This window comes from Drosophila kikkawai, chromosome 3L (genome assembly GCF_030179895.1).
Source record: "Drosophila kikkawai strain 14028-0561.14 chromosome 3L, DkikHiC1v2, whole genome shotgun sequence".
Lineage (NCBI taxonomy): Eukaryota > Metazoa > Arthropoda > Insecta > Diptera > Drosophilidae > Drosophila > Drosophila kikkawai.
Genome location: NC_091730.1, coordinates 20,663,326 through 20,681,027, shown reverse-complemented (window position 1 = coordinate 20,681,027; position 17,702 = coordinate 20,663,326). Strand labels below are relative to the sequence as shown.

The 17,702-nt window shown below is 40.9% G+C and overlaps 1 protein-coding gene across 1 annotated transcript; it reads right to left on the bottom strand.

The window, feature by feature from the left end:
* Positions 1–10,805: 10,805 nt before the first annotated feature.
* On the bottom strand, positions 10,806–17,702 carry Slc45-1 (Solute carrier family 45 member 1). Its single transcript, XM_017173043.3, has 4 exons — positions 16,794–17,702; positions 12,084–13,511; positions 11,301–11,475; positions 10,806–11,224 (listed from the first exon to the last, which is right to left on the bottom strand). The coding sequence occupies exons 2-4, from the start codon at positions 13,487–13,489 to the stop codon at positions 11,003–11,005; spliced, it is 1,803 nt and encodes a 600-aa protein (XP_017028532.1). The 5' UTR covers positions 13,490–13,511; positions 16,794–17,702; the 3' UTR covers positions 10,806–11,002.

The window sequence follows — 17,702 nt, the reverse complement described above, 5'->3', positions numbered from 1 at the left end:
AAATGGTTATATATGGTTTGGCATATTAGTTTTATAGAAATTTATAATACAATTTTTCCTTATTTAAATAACATGATCTTTTATAATTCCCAAAACTTTTTAGTGACCCAAACTCACTAAGCGTGTCCCCCCTGAACTTTATTTGTTTTGACCATTTTAGTTTCTGTTGTTGACCAACACAATACCCCTTTTATAAGTTGGCTCAAACCCTTCGGCGGACTACGCCTTTGTTTTCTTGGCAACAACAAGAACAACACCGGCAATAAAGCAGCTGGCAGCAGCAGCAGCAGCGGCAGCAACAAGAACAACAACACCAGCCGAGACGATTTAACGAACCGCACCGAGCGCAGCCGAGTGTGTTGTATTGCATTAAAGGTGAGGTGAGGTCCTGGCCAAAACGACAAGGAGGAGGATGGCAGAGGCAGAGCAGTAGGAAGGGGCAAATGAACGAGCCTATTAACGGCAACAAGGACGACAGCAAATGATTACAGCAACAGCAACAACCACAACAGCAACATCAGCAGCAGCAGCATAAGCAGCAGCAGCATAAGCAGCAGCAGCAACAACATCACGGTAATGGAGGGGGCCAAAGCTGCGTCGAGCTCTTAATTAAGAACTCATGTTAATTGTAATTATTTGGCACATGAAATTTTTATTAATTTATGCCGCTCGCAGCAGAGGCAACAAAGGTGTGTAAGCCAGGCAGCCACAGGGAAAGCTCCATCGCCAGCTCCGGCTTCGGCTACATAGTTTGGGCCGATGTCGCCGGCGACGCCGTAGTGTTAATGATGATGCGGCTGCTTAGTATGCCGGTGGAGGCGTGTGTATACCGCCGTAATGCCGCTGCCGTAGTGGCGTAATGGGCCTTGCCCCGGGAACAGTCAGTCCCAAGTCCCGACCTGGCGTTGAAATATAAAACGAGCAAATGATGAGGCCGCCGCATCGTGAGTGTGCGGCACACACACTCCATATACACCGGCTTCGTAGTGTTGCTCTCTGCAGATTATGGGCGTTGACAGCGTTGCCAGATGACGGTCCAGAAAGTCCTTCAAGCTTTTTAGCCTCACCCCCACCAAGGAGTAGTTTTTCCTAAGCTTGTAATAAACTATGAAATAATTTAACATTACCATATAATAATTCATTTTAGAAATGATTAGCTATAGTTGCAGACGATTTACTACCTTTGACATATTTAAAGATTCTTGCAACACAAAATATACAAACTGAAGTACCCATAACACATTAGGACTAATAAAAATGACAAAACACACAGAAACTAAATCTGTGAAAAGTAAAAATTCAAGTCTACCCCAATCTTTCAGGTGGGAATAAAAAAGTTCCCCAAGGACAGGAAAAACCTTCATCTAAACTAAAAGCATTTTCAAATCACCGAGATAAATAAAAAAGCATTCCGGCAATAATTTCCCCTAATGCACAGCACAGCTCTAATGGGATACATTTGCATTTAATCACTTTCAATTAAGTTGAGACTGACGTTCGTTCGAAGGGCTGCAAACTGACACATTTCTGGGAAATGGGAGCTGCTAGATGGGAACTGGGTAACTGGTAACTGGGAGCTGGGATATTAAAAATAGACGAGAACCGACATCCGATATCGGCGGACACCTAATACAAAGGCTGGTGTAATAACAAGGAACAGCAGCGGTCAGGTTGGCCTTAACCAAACAAAAACATGGGGCAGGAAAACAGCGAGGGAAAGCGAGGAAAAGCAAGGAAAAGCAAGGGGAAAGGCTGGTGGGGTAAAAAAAAAGAAGAAAGGAAAGGAAAAGCGAAAAAGACCCCAAGCGGGTCCAAGCGGCGAACCCGGCTCAACCCCTAGTGAGTTGTTATATCGTGGGCTACGTTTGAAGAATTTATAAATATTTTATTAAACTGTGCGCTGCTTTGGCAAGCTTTTGTGAGCGTGCGGGGATTTGCCTATGCGGGATGATGATGAGACTTGAGCTGGGCCCCCTACAGGACCCCATCCCTCCCTCCCGGCCCTCCCCCGCCCCGAACCGATGATAATAAAAGCAAGCTGCGAACGAGAAAAGGCGAAAAGGGAGCCAGGCGCGCGCTTTGATTGATTGATGGCTGAATGAGTTTCTGGTTGGCCTCATTTCATTGCGTAGTCATCATAAACTCACGAGGCCACACTCACATCCTCCGTGTATGTATATTTGCGATTGTTATTGTTATTTTTTAGCGCAGCTTAGCTTTGTTAATTGCGTAGGCAGTGGCCGGGGAGGCCGGAGGAGCTGGTTGGCAACCGGAAATGGAATTTTGCAGTCACACGCACACGTTTCCGCTGGCTGTCTCTGCTCATTTTCACTGATTAAACCAGGCAGCATAGCTCGAATGCCCCTAACTGGATTAGTATTTCACAAGCAAATTGAGTGACAAAGGTTGACAGTTGCTGCAAACACAGCTACACATTATATTATATTATGTATAAACCCTAGAAGAGCTATGACACACACACACAGACACAGCCAGGCAGCTGCCTTTTTCCATTTGCCGGCGTTGTATTTAAATTTCATGCTCTTTGCATTTTCACAGGATATTGCTCAAGCATATACAAATATTTGACGATTATAATGATAGCACTCACACTGGGGATGTGGCCTGCATGTGTGTGTGTGGAATAGAGTGCCGTTGGTGGTGATAATGATGATGTGTAACTCGGTGCGGATAATTTATGGCACTCGAAACCAACCAACCAGAAGCTAAAAACGAAATAAAATTATTTGCAGCCATCGATAGCTGTATCAATATGGAAATGAAATGAATATTCAGTTGCATTTTCCCCAACGAGAATCAGAGATACAAAAATCAAGGCTAGGTCGGCCGCCGCATCATACCGTATGCATAGCTCCTGACTATGACTTTTTCGCCTTTCACTCGCTTAAATTTTAGATGACATTTCTAAGCGAACCTCTCATCATCATCCATTCACATTCGCATCCCATTCATCCATTATTTCGCTGGCACTCGTCATCGCTGTTTGCCGTTGCAGTTTCGAATTTCATTACAATTTTTCTTTTGTCTCTTTGCGCCGAGAGGAAATTGCAAAGCGCCCCTCGCATGGCGTCGCCTCGAAATAAAAAACAAAAAGCGAGCAAATAGTAAATGAAACTGCTAACTGCTAAACGAAGGGAAAACTCGGGGAAAACTCGCGTTGCGGCCAAATTCGGAGAAGAAGCAGGAGTAACTTCAGTTTTTTCGAGCAGCTGCAGCAGAAGGCAGACTGCACTGTACAGTGGGTACACAGTGGGAGGAACTGCCATTGCGGCTTTGGCATCAATGGCAGCTTGATAAATGAAGCATTTCAATTAGTGGCAAAAACAACGACAAAGAACACCAAAACGGTGGCGAAAAAGGGAAAAACCAAATGCCAGTCGCGTCTAATGATTTTCCAGCGCATTTTCCTCTGCATTCAGAGTCTCGCCTTGGGCTGTCAGTCATTTTTGAGGGCTTGAGGGGCGGTCGCCTTCTAAATGCCCTCTAACTATGCAAAGTTTTATTACTTGAAGCGATATGTTATAAACAGCGAAAGACTAAACGAATAATATAACTTTAATAAAGGGATTAATGCTTAAAATAATTTGTAGGGACTTAGTTTTATTTATTTATAATGTTTGGGGTTAACAGAAATTATAAAGATTGTCAAGTTTGTAAATAAGGCCTTAAAATAATTTTCATAAAAATCCCCTTAGGTTGGTCTTAAGCCGGTGGAACTTATACCTTTCTAATTGTTAGTTCTAATTTTGTTTAAGAAATAACTGTGTCATGCAAGGATATTTTACATGTACTTCGATCTTTCTGTACTTCGATTCATTCTGATTACTTTACAACTGTAATGTCTCTCTACACTCTCTACAATGTGTAAAGGTTCTAAGCGTAGATAAAATAAAATGGCAACTTTTTTTGGGAAAAACTTATGGCTGACAATTTTCCGTATCTTTCACTATTTTATAAATGAATTGTCTAGATATTAAACTATTATTTTTCTTTGTATTAAACGCTAGTTTAAAACCCATACTTCCTTATTAACTAAATTTAAAGAACTTAACGAGTTTTACTTACAATTTTATTTTATAAAGATTTTAAACCTATGGAATACATTTAAGAACCCTTTAAAAAAATCTCAAATAAGCTCTGGAAAAGATAAGGCAATAGTAAAGCCTTAAGCTTCGGATAAAAGCTTTGCATTTGTGTAAGTTTCAAGGATAACGCAAGCTGTCCTGGTAAATGTGTTGCGACATCTGCTAAGCGTAGAATTTTAAGCTTTATAAGCTTTTATGTGAACACTATGAAATATTTAATAAAAAATTAAAGTTTCATTGTGATAATTAATTTAATAATAATGACTCTAAATTATTCAAAAAGACACAACAAATATTTTGCTACAAAAATTCCATAAATATGAAGAATGTTTCGTATTTATTTTTATATTAATTAAAAACCTTGTTAGATGCCACACCATTATAGCCATTGTTTTATAAACTCCTCCGACCTTTAAGTTATCTTGACCTAACCCTAAGCCCTTGCTGGAGTTCGACTGCAGTTTGTTTTTATGGAATTAAAACTTTTTGAGCTGAAATCTTTGACCACGCAGCCCGGCAGGAGAGAGCTGCTGAAACGTGTTTTATCTGCAACAATTGCTTGTTGATTTGACCCCAGGATGCCCGTTTCCCGCTCCCCGATCTCCGCTTCCTCACCGCCACCCGCATTTTCCAACGTCTTTTGGCCCCAAAAAACTTTTGGCATAGACCGAGACTAAAACTGAGACTGACCCCGGCCAAGGGAAAAGCAGCAGACAGCCCGCCTGCCAAAGACAATTTACGGCCACGACGACAGGCTTCTACAAATTATCGTGTGACAAAAAAGGAAAAGAACCGACTGGCAAAGAAACTGCAGATGGATGGGGGAAAAAGTGCAGACAAAAAACTTTTGCGGCCAGTTCGGTTTGATAAGAAATAATTTATTTGCGGTCAGCTATAGGTGCGCTAGGTGCGAGTGGGATTTAAAAAAATGATCGGCAGTGAAGAGCAAATTGAAAGGAGTCTGAGTTGTGCGTTTGAGATATTAAAGAGACTACTCTAGCATTATATTTAAATAATAAAAAACCCTTTTGCAGTCCAATAAAATCCACCTCAAAAGTCTTTCCTCAACTTAAATACAATTAAGCTTGGCAACGTTAAACGGAATATTAAGCTACAAAGAGAACGCTTTAAATGGCCCGCAACAATTTTGGCCACAACGCATATTATTTTAATTTTTTATCACTGGCCTCGTGCTGCCCGGCAGCAAGTTTAAATTACATTTCTGATTTAAAAACTGTGAAGAGCATTTGCATGGCAGGCGGGGAGTGGCAGCGACGGACGACGAGAGTTGGGAAATAGACTAAGGGCAAGCACATTTCGCATTGCATTTCACATTTCAACTTTTTCATTTATCAGCCTTTTGGCTTTTAAATGTCCCCGACGTTGCTGTCACTGACTGACTTTTGACTGTCCAGTTTTCGTTTTCAGCTTGCCTTTATTTCTTTTCTACACTCTGTGTGTGTACAGCATTTTTTTGTGTCCTTCGGATTTGGGCCACGCCCCCCTCATGTACTTACCGGGGATAGAGACTCTGGGAGATTCCGGGGGGGCAGGCAAGCAACAGGCGGAGGAGGCAGTCTCAGACCCGGAGAATCGGAGCTGGAACTGGACTTTCTCTCTATATATTTTCTGTCTACTTTGGCCCGCACCTCGCCGGCATGTGTGTGCCATGTCAAATGAAAGCCACAAGGTTGTATGCCAGTCGACAGTCGCCATGACATTTCAAATTTACGGGCTATGACAAAGTGAGTTAAATGCATTTTGAGAAGTACTCTCCGTAGCATCCGCACAGCTGAAAGGAAAATCCCCAACAAAAACAACACAAACTCTATAAAAAAAGAAGGGAAGAAAAACCCGAGGTGCAGCTGCATCTCCAGCAGCAATCTGCCCTTTTGATGTTGCCACAGACCACGGACCTCTACATATATTTAAAGATCATGTACTTACTTAAATTACAACGCACACCCCCGTTACACATACACAGACACCCTCTAGCTCACTCGCACACAGCGACAAGTGTTTATGCACTTCGATTGCATGTCTGTGTAGCTCCAATAACCGAGTTTCCAGCCCCCCACTGCCTGAGCCTGCTGCCGGAGTTGTTGTTATTTGCAAAAGTTATTCATACGCCACGTTGACAATAGTAGAAAATGCAATTTATGTTGGAAAAACATTGCGTAAGTGCATCTGAGGCGAAATTCAAGTAGCTGCTGCTACCAGCACCCCGAAGCAGCCAAAGACAACGGCAGACACAGCAACAGGAAGGGGGTGGCAGTGAGAAGGGGGTTTCTTATGGGGTTCTAAAGGGATAAAAATTATAAATAATTGTAAAAAAATATTATAATTGTTTTATTTATATTTATGAATAAGAAATAAATAAGAATATTGGGAGAAATTACCATAAGGTTTACTTTAATATTTTTCTTCATCAAATTGATAAGTAAAAACTCTTCATTTTTATCACATTTTATTTAGTAAATGTAAATTTTCCATATGCCAAATACCCCTTTATATATCCCTACGCCACTGCCACTGCCAGCACACATGCCGAGGCTCTGGCTGAGGCTCAGGCGGTGGCAGGCAGTCATGTAAGAGCGTTGCCATATAAAACATCTAGAAATTCCAATAAAATTTTCATGCAATTTTCCTCACACCGCTTTTACACACATGCAGAGTATAAGCTCTGCTCCTGGCCAGCTCATGGCTTATGCCGCCCCCCAGGAAGGTTCGTCCTTCCCAAGAACAAATGGTAGTATGTATGTGAGTGTGTGCTTGTGGCAAATGCATATCTTAGACACTCAATAAGTAAAATAAACAATGCCAAGAAAGTGCCAAAATCAATTGGCTTTCTAAATGTCAGCCAGTGCGAGGGAAGTGCACTCATCTCGCTCATCCTTTGCCTTAAGGACAACAACTGGGCCAAGGCCACAAGTAAATATAGAGGCGGGCAAATAATCGAGCCCATCTCTTTGGCATAAACAACAAATTAATTGTGGCTCAGCTAACCTTTGACCTCCCCCGAGATCGATGCAAACAATTTCGAATTTACATCGAGGCTTATGCAGATTGATGGAACATCAAATAAATTTTAATTTATTCAGCTATCAGTTATATTACTTTTTATGCGAGTCGGGAGGCCGACCTTTTGATGTTGCGAGCATATTAAGATTTGGCTATAAAGTTGATTGAAGCGGCAGTGTTTTTTCCATCCATCCTGTTGCTGTACGGAGATAGGGGGCACTGGTGGTCAGGCCAATTTAGCAGCGCTTAACCACAGGACGCAGGAGGGGGTGAGTGGAACAAATTTCATTGGACGTGGCGAAAAATTTCATTTAAAATATATATATATACATATATTTTGCACACATCACAAGTGCGGCCGGGCTGCAAGTGTAATTTATGCGTCTTCACACAGGCACTAGCCTCACAGAGCTAGTGAAAATGTGTAATGTTGACCCGATGCCAGGGCTGTCCTGGTCCTAGCCAGGGTCCTGGATGCGGACATGGACGTCCTGCCAGCCATTGCTCGACGCTTTTCATTTTTCTGTTTTGGGCTAAAATACCAAATTACGACATAAATAATGCATAGATAACGAAATTTATTACATTTCATGTATCAGGCAGGCAGCCTGGCAGGCTGGCAGCCCGTCGGACAGTCGGACAGTCGGGGCGAACGTCCGTCCGGACACAAGTCCGAGCCAGGGGCCACGGGCAGCGAGGACATGCTGCTGGCCACGTCCGGATTTTCGGCCCGCACCAGCAAAAGTTTCACATCAAACGGGCACGAATGCTGCTTCTGCTGGAAATGTCGCCTTCTTAATTTATGGCTCGTGTTAGTTTCTCTGATTTCCTAGCAAAACTTTATCGAAGCATTCTATTAGGCATCCTGCAGCTGCAATTTAAAGTGTAAGTGTTGCAGGAATTTATTAGAGGTGTGAAGAGCAGGGAAAAGTGATTTAATTATTGGAAACTTTTCAATTTTTTACAACTTTAAAATAATGATCCGTGCATATCAAACATATTTATTTTCAATACATTATTAAAAGTTATATTTAAGATTGAATAATTTTGTATTTTCTGCTTTCTCGCATCTATTTTGAATGCTTTGCAATATAATTTTTATCATCCTTTCCTGGAACTGTCTCATCAATTTTATCACCTCAATAAACCCATGAGAATTCCGTGAATTAATCGACTTTGCCGAAGCAACAATACACAATGCAAATTCATATATTCAAATTTCAATCAAATTACTCTCGAGCAGTTTTTTGCCCCGCTTCTTGTTTATGCTATGAAAATTAAGTTAACTGAAAATGCGCCAAACAAAAAATGCAAAACTTTTTTGCGGTTTTTTTGCGCTTGACTTCAGCTTGAGTCCCAGTTCCAGCAGCCACATCAAGCTGACGCTGGAGCTGACGCGAATGCGGAACCAAATGAGGATGCCTTGCTCATATCGCAGCCAGTTGCTTATAATTGCATTTGCATATTATTTCCCTTTTATTGCACATGTCGCCCGGCTTGACATGCCATCACTTCGGTGGAGCTGGCGGAAACCCTTAAACCATTTATTTTTTCTCCACTCCCCCACATCGCACTTCTCTTCCAGCTTGACTCCTTCTTCCGCTGCTTGGACTGCCATTTTTATTTCACTGAAATGTTTATAAAATGGCGGCACGCTTCCGGCAGCAGAAAGAAAATGTAACGAGAAGGGCTAGAGGGCGGCAGCGGCAGCGGCAGCATCACCAAAAGAGTTAAAAGTTAAGCGTCTCTGGTGGGAAAAAATTGTACCAAAATAATTTGCATATAAATTATGATTGAAGGCGCCCGGGCCAAAGGTGTCAAGCGTGTTGACTGAAGGCTCACCATCGGGGGCGTCGGGGTCTTAGCCCAACGCTTCCCGAAACCCAATAAATTGTGATAGCTGCCCATCTGGAGGTTAGTGAACCGCTGTGTGTGAGCCAAGCAATAAATATCTCGACGACTTCCCGTGCAGACTGTCGCTAAGCTGCTATTTCGAAAACTAGAGATGCACTAGGAACTGCAGTTGTGTTATTTTAACTTAAAATCCTGTTTTTAATGTCATTAACTGATTAAAAATCAATTTAAACTTCTCTAAATCAAATAAAATCATATGTCTTGTACTGCCAAGTAATTTTAAAATATTATTATACATTTTATAAGCTATAAAAGGTATTAAAAGTGCATTTTTTTTTTCAAAGTGTTAAGTTAGGAAGGTGCCTCAGCAATTTCCTGCACGCTTGTCAGCGGCTTAGCCTCCCATTTCATTGGCAATCCTCGTCCGCAGGTAAACAATGCTAATGCATATGCTCTGGCTTTCGCCTCGGCACTTTACTTATATAGAGTTGGAGTATTCAGAGAGAGAGAGAGACAGAGCCAGAGACAGGTTGGGGTCTGCACTTCCGGCACGCATGAGATGGCGGACTTACGTCACAGATCGTCAGCGTCAAAAGTCCCAGAAGATACATGTATCTCTGTATCCCAAGACAAACCGAGTGCGGGGGGGTGGGATAAACGGTGCACGTGTTTCCCTTTTTCCAGAAGCCCCGAAAATCAAATCTGAAATGAATTTACCTTTGTTGATTTGCGACGGCTTTTGCATTTCGGCTTATTACATACACCCGCACCCAGTACCCTGTTCCCAGTACCCGACGTGGCTTGTTGATTTGCTGGCAAACCCCTAGCGATTGCTGGCTCGGATTGCGAAATGAGCTCAAGACAAATGTAAATATTTTTTAGTGCTCGCCGGGAAAGGGACAGAGTTGGGTTTGGGTCTTATGATGAATGATTGTGTGCTTCCTGTAGATTTGTAGCCGCCGATAAACCCAATTTGTTTGCGCTTTAGTAGAGTGGTGCGCGGGGGCGGTGGAAAACGAGGCGTGCTCACAGGGTCTCGCATTACGCATACGCCGTGTGTGATTGTCAAAGTTTTTAAAGCCGATACTTTGCTCACTACTTGTCGTTTGGGAATTTATTTTCAATTTGATGAGAACTTTGCTTTTGTCGTCCATTTCCACTTTTCATGGCTTTTCTATTGCGATTGCATGCGTGGTTTGTCTTATTTTCTTTAGTTTTGCCAAGGCATCCTCTAGCGCTCATCTTACCACTCTGGCAGTCAAGAAGCTATGTATTTTTTGTACTTATTCCTCTATTATTGTTTATATACCCATTGTCGTTTGCCTTTTCACTTGTCATTGCCGTCTTAGCTGGTTTAAGATGGAAGATTTAATTGCTTCATTCGCACTATAAACCTGAGCTCAGCGCACGGAAAATTATTAAATGCTATTTATCACTCTGGCGACAACGGAAATGTGTTTCTGACACCTAAAAGAATGCCCGAGGGGAGCGACGAGGGGTGGCATGTGCAGCTGCTGAGGAGGAAATTGGCAGCATCTGGGAAAAAATTGCACTTGAGGAAATTAAAAGTTGCATTTGAATGCCACACACGAGCGTAAAAACTAATATCCGCCCTTCAGCTCTTTGTCTTGAGAAAAATAGGTATTTTTAAATGGCCAAGAAATGAGAATGGGGTCAGTTAGGGAAACTTATTTATAATATAAATATAAATTCTGCATAACAAAGCTAGTTAAAATTTGTCTAAATGTATTTTTAATATATTTCTTTGCTGTTCAATTGGGTCAATAATAATATATTTTCATTAAACGCAAAAATAAGCTTCGCTTTATCGTTTTCAAATATTTATTGTCTTTCTGTGGTTAAAAAAAATCATTTTCTTAGGCAATTACAATCCTTAAAGTATGCCACAACATTATGAGTGCAGTCGCAGATACTGCCAGAAAGTAGGCAAAGATACAAAGCTAGCTAAGTATTAGGCTACGTAAAATTCATGTATGAAATCGGCGTATTAATCAATCTCTTTAGACATATAGCACAAACATGGCCGAAATTGCTGCCAAGAAGGAGAGGAAGGTGGAAGCATAGAGCACGGCACAGGTGGTGTCCATCCAGGAGACGAGTGGTCCCACGGAGAGCGACACAATCAGCTGGGCAATAAAGACCATGCTGCTGATAATGGCCACATCGGTGCCCAGACCCCGGGCCTGTTTCAATGGCACAGTCTCGCCATTTTTCACAATGAACTGTGGGCACGAAAAAAAAAAGAATCAAATTATGTCAGAAATCACAAATGTTTTCGATTTTCGATTTTTTACTTACACAATTTTTGGCATGGTAGTTGGCCACCAGAATAAAAGGCACCGTAAATATTGTTCCATAGAGAATACCCGCCGAGGTACTGAACAGCAAGACACCCCATTTCGTGGGCCACAAGCCCAGGACCAGCATGCCAATGCCGTAGTAGATCATGCCACTTATATACACTGCCTTTGTTCTGAAATATTGTGGATTTTAAGAAAATAATATTAAAATAAGTATAAATGATTAACAAACTTAATAATCATATTACTAAATTCTAATTTTTTATAACGAGTTGAGAATAGGCACAAATTACAGGGGTCACGTTGCAATGAGTTATTTTATTTAATATATAAAGAATATATACAAAAATAAATATAAGAAATATATTTTATATAAAGAAACTATGTACTTAATTTATATAATAAATTGAAGCATCAAAAAGAAAATGAGTTCAAGCTTAATCTAATATATTTAGATTTTAATTTATATCCGCTTTTAAAGAATATAGCCCTGGCTTTTAGTAAGTTAAACTAAACATTGTCAAGGCTATAAAAACCAGTTTGTTAGACATTGAAATAATTTAAATTTCTTACAAGAAACCACAAGTCATTCTGTATAAATTATTTTCTTAGGGTTTTCTTAGCTATAAAATACCAAGTCAGGCCAAGAACCTAATTCTGAGCCTACAAATCGAAAATCTTTTAATTCAAAATTAATTAAAATTGCATTTCTACTAAAAAGGTTTTCAAAATATTAAATATTTAAGTATTAATAAGCTTAATGCTTATTTTTGCGACTTACCCAAACCACTTCATCAGCTTCGTCACAGACAGCGAGTAGATGGAGCAGGAGAAGGCGTATATGGCCATGCCCCAGCAGCCGAAACGGACGCCCTCCTCGTAATTCTGAGCTGCCTCCGAATTGGGAGGAGCTGTGGGATCCCCATGGAACACTGCCTCGCCCACAAAGTCCGTAAAGTACAGGCAGTAGGTGACATGGCCCATCCAGCAAAAGAGATTGGTCAGGGCCAGCATTCGCATCGAGTAGGGCATAATGAAGATGCTCTTCAGGTAGGACTTCAGGGAGACCGGTGGCTCGGCACTGGACTGCAGCTCTGCATCCTGGGCCATGCTCTGCTTGGCCAAAGCCGGCGAGTAGCCGTTCTGATAGCTTCCCTGCAACGCCTCCACCCGCTTGGGATCATCCGCCCCCATCTGGAGCTCCAGCTGAGTGGTCTCCTGGATGTAGTAGATGGCATTGTTGTTCTTCTTCAGCTCCCGCTTGATGGCCGCCTCGGAAAGCGGTCGCAGCAGCTCGTCCTGCTCGATGAGGGGCAGGGGAATCTCCTTGAAGGTGGTCACCGTAATCAGGTAGCAAATCACAAATATAATGGTCACCAGGGTGAATACAGTTGGTATATTTCCGCCCATAAAAGTGCCGATGTGCGTCGTCTCCCAGTCAACGCCTCCGATGGCATAACCAATAGTTCCTCCAAATCCTGCAAACAGCGCAAACATGGTCATCGCCTTCGGCTGCTCCTCGGGCACACACATATCCAGCAGATAGGTGCGAGCCGGGGTCTGGCAGGTGTCCGCGTCGAAGTCCAGCAGAACCATTCCCAGAATCGTAAGGATCACGGCAAACTTAAAGTCGGAGGCCGATGGTCCAGTGTCGCTTTTACTCGATACCAAGGCAGCTACTGCTCCGTCGCTAAAGCTGGAGGTGATATTTAGGGCTGTATCCGAGTAGTTGTAGCCCACATCGCCCAGCAGCACTCCCAGATCCTTGCCATATGGCACCAGGATTAAGCCACACAAGATTCCAAAGGATAATATGGAAATGATGGGTCGTCGACGACCCCAACGAAGCTTGCACCGATCGCTAATACTTCCCAGTAACGGAGACACAAAGAATCCGATCAAGGGAGACAGTCCCCAGGTCATGGACATGTGCTTGTGATCCACGCCGATCTGCAGAAGGATCGGGGACACGAAGCTCGTCTCCGCCGCGTAGGCAAACTCAATGGCCATGGCGATGGCGGATAGCCGGAACATCTCAAAACGCGTCTTCCGGCGGAAGACATGCGAGTAGTCCTGATCCTGCTCACGGGCATGGTTCTCCCGGGTCTTGAGCATGTACTTGATCATGGGATTCTTTGCCGAGGACAGCTGGTTCGCCTGGGAGGCGTCTGCCGCAACTCCAACCATTTTGATCGGCGGTTAATTGATACTGTGGGGGGAAGATAATAATTATGTTAAGTAAATAAAGATATAAAATAAACTTTTAAGTAAAAAAAATATGGAAATAAATTTGTTTGCCCAGAATTTCCTGCATTTTTAAGGAAGTTTAATATTTACTGTTATTAAAAGTTTAAATTCTTAACCTGTATTAATTACTGTAATAATTATAAGTGCAAGATTTAATCCAGAACCCATGCATTTAAAAATATAACAAACATTTGTTTTCCAGTATTTTTTTGAGAGAGCTTAAATAAAAATCTGTAAGAAAGTTGAACCTATTTTGCAATGAACTATTTATTAAACTAAGTTAAATTTGTAATTTTTGAGGAGAAAGAAATAAAACAAATTTATATTTTTGTGGTAGGGATTTTTAAAATAGAAAAATAAATTAGAACTATAAATCCGTATAAATAATAAATAGGGGAAACCCATAACCTGCAGTTTAAAAATTATAAAACTAGGGATATCGCTTAGTTATGTACTCTTTCGACTGAAATATTCCCATAGGTTTCTGTGTAAGATTACTATTTAAGAATTTTTTATCCCGGATGATAGTTTTCACAATTGACTCAAAGGGAAAAGAATGCAATTAACTTATAAGCAAAAAAATACAAACAATGCGACCTTAAGTCCAACATCATCAAAAATCTAACAGTTCACATCTGGGCTTAAATTGCTTATGGCAATCTTTAATTACCAAACGAGAATCGTGATGTTTTCCCATCTCAGCCCAGAGCCCAAAGCCCCAGAGCCCGGAACGCAAAGACATTGAACCGATTATTTAAACTAGAAACATCTGGTGCGGCACGTCGAAGAAGCGTCAAAGATCTCTGATTAATTGAGCTGCGCGGCCACAGTGCAGTGGCAGTGGCGAAATATGAATTTCAATTTACAATTCCAATTCAATTGCAGCGAGGCCCTCGATTTGTGTCACTTTGCGACTGACCATAAAGCCCGAACCCTGAACGGCGCTATTTGTTTACAAACAAATTCAATCACAGCGAAAGAAAATCGAGAGTGAGTTCTGATTCGAGCGACGCTTATCGGGAATAGCGAAATCTGAATCGAAGCGAAGCTCTGCGTATATAGTGATTCCCGAAATGGGTTCACAAACCTAATTAAAATCGGAAAATAAATATACAAACATGTCTGAATGCAAACACTGATAGCTTACTTTGAAACGAAATTTACTTCTTAGTTGGATAATGATATATACATTGTTTCTTCAAGTTTAAGTTGCACATAAGCAAAGAATTTTAAACGAAATACTGAAAGGTAAGCAATTTGCAATTGTAAAACCAATAATTGCCTAAAGATAACACTAAACGAACACAAAACACTGCAAACCTCAATAGAATTCATTTTAAAAAAATAGTTTAGTTTTAGTTTTATGAGATAAAGTAAAATATATATTTTATTAAGTAACTAAAACAATTTCTCAGCATAAAAGCTATGAAAAAAGAGCTATATTCTTCTTTAAATTTCTGTATAAATTTAAATATACTCCTTATGACTTTCCAACTTACTTTAATCTCTAATTATCTTATATCACACTTGTTATATATATAATATTTTTAATCACTTTGCTTTCTTTACTAATTAACACAATATCACAATTTCAATAGATTTAACCACTGTCTGGGATCGATCAGTTTCTCTTTTGCTTGAACTTGACAATCAGCCGCATTTTCGAATTGTGGCTAGCGGACACTTTTGCAAATTGACGGTTCAGCGGCTTATATTGGGATCAATTGTATCTTCGCGGGCGATCAGCATTAACGACCAACGGCGGCGCGACAGAAACTTTCCTACAACCAAAACGTCGCGTGTCCAAATAGCAACTGAGTCTGGGTCTCCGAATCTGCGAGTCTCCGGCCTGAGCCATTGACCAAACTTATCTGCTCCATACGTGTGAGGAGCACTAGCAACAACAACAAGAATAATAAAATACAATAATAATAAAAGCTTGAATAAATTTGAAATACAAAACATCTAATTTAAACGCCGGCCGTCGTTCACATTGTCGCACATCCATGGTAATTGAGACAAGTTGCAGGTCATCTTGGGGGGCTGGAATCCGCAAACAATGCATAAAGTGTGTCCAGGTCTAATCCCTTTCTCTGGAAATCTCAGATCTCCTCAGGTTAGATGACCGGCAGATTTGGTTTGAATATGCATGAGTATATGCGTATAGATTCGCAGAAACCACGGCTCGTAATCAAATCGCCACAGACTAGGTCAATAAATGTTTAAATAAACGAGGGGGCAACAAAAAATAACCCAACAGATGAGCTTTTCAAATTAATTAAGACGCCGCTGGCATTAATTGCCTGTTACTATTAGGAAGTCACTTGATAAGCATTCCGCAGTTGACAACTCTCGCGTGAATCACTCAAGCTAATAAGGTCAAGGTTATTTTGGGGATTTTCTTAAGGAAATAGGGAAATAGTTTGCCTTCTTCTGTAGGCTAGTAATTTAAGAGTAATTAATGCAAGTTTCACACGTCTTTCTCAGTTGCATTCCATGGGGGCAGCTTTTGTTTTTTCCCCGTTTCGTGGCGATTAAACCGTTTTGCAATTAACATGTTTATTAAACTGCTGCTTAAAATGCATATTACTTTATTGTGGGAGTGCGAACCGCCGGTCCCAAACATATAGGCAGTTTAATTAACCGCCAATTGAGGCGTAATTGATCTTCTTATTGTGCGCAGGCATGAAGCGTGTTATTACTGTATTATGGCTCCTTTAATTATGGGAGAAAATTCGACAGAGATTTTGTATTTTCCATTAACTAAAGTGAGCGAACAAAGAAAGCTGACGTATATTGATTATATAGCTAATTAATAAGCTGTATATTATCTTAAAATAGAAATTGTGGCTAATGGAGGGGGACCAGCATAAAAAGCCCATTAAAAATGATGTGGGAATATTTGGATATTATGTAGATTTTAGGTTCCTTGTTTCTCTAAAAGTTTTCCAGAATAATTGTTAAAAGCATAATTTTACCATAAGAAATTCTATATAATTTGTAGTATATGTATTATTATTATTTTAGATTAAGTTAAGAAACTTAAGTCAGTGGGTTTCCCCTGATCTAAGTGAATATTTTTCGTAGTCATGCTTCCTCTAAAAAACTCTCTAAAAGGGCAGCTAACATATCATTAAAAAATGTATGCAAATACTTTGCACATTTATGTAATTACCCTAATTATAATTTCAAGATTTACAACACTTCCTTATTGTTAAGATCTCCCTTAAATATATACACTCACCTCTATTTCCAGGTATCCTTGATCCGCTGACCGCCCACGCTCCGCTGTTAAAAATCTCTAACTAAAGTCAAGTATTTCCGGTGCTATTTATGGTTGTGTATTTATTTTTAAGTAATATATTACTAAATATTTTTCTGTAGAATTTATGTTCAACTCTAAATAATCACTGTCACTCTGTGCTGCGGTTGCACTGCGGCAATTCACTCACTTTCCGGGCTTCGGTTTAGTGTCAATAAATTATACTCCGTTAAAGTTTTTCTCTTGCACAAATTGCTGAACATAAAATAGATTTCGATTTTCTTCAATTTCAATTGTTTTTCCCTATGCTGCTGTTGTTGCTTGGAGCGGGCGTGGGCGTGGCAGTTGTGGGCGGGCGGCGGTAACGAATTCACTCTCATAACTTTACCCATGCAGTTGGTGCTGGCAAAAGGCTAAGGAAATCAATTTTTTCAAGTTTTTGTTTGCCTCCGAAAAGTTGTTCCACTCCCGAATGACTCTCTGCGATGAGTTATTAATTTTTTTTTTCTGTTTTTATTTTCTTCCCGATATTTTTTTACTATCCGGTGGATTTGTGTGTGTGTGTGTGTGTGTATTATCGTTGCGTTAAAGTGCTGACATCGCCGCTTGGCGAGTGCGGCGGCAGCTGTTTACGTCGTTGGCCTGAACGCAGCTAAGATTTTGGCAAGACATGAAAGATGTTTTGGCCTGACAATTTTCCTAACGGGCAACTACGCAGCTTCCACTTGACACTGAATCGATACGCTGGCAGATGGAAATGTATTTTCTATTTTTTGCAGACTTTTTTCGATTTAATTCGACGGTGCGATGACTTTGGTTTATTTTTGGCCTGCGGAACGGCAAGGGGCGACGCTCGAGATGATCGTAGCTGTGGTCGTGGTCTGGTCTGGT

Excerpts from the sequence above, each read along its gene's own strand:
- Slc45-1 (XM_017173043.3), bottom strand. The coding sequence starts at position 13,489 with ATGGTTGGAGTTGCGGCAGACGCCTCCCAGGCGAACCAGCTGTCCTCG. Across the intron at positions 11,476-12,083 it reads AAGCTGATGAAGTGGTTTGG|AACAAAGGCAGTGTATATAA; the intron begins GTAAGTCGCAAA and ends ACAATATTTCAG. Across the intron at positions 11,225-11,300 it reads ACTACCATGCCAAAAATTGT|TTCATTGTGAAAAATGGCGA; the intron begins GTAAGTAAAAAA and ends TCGTGCCCACAG.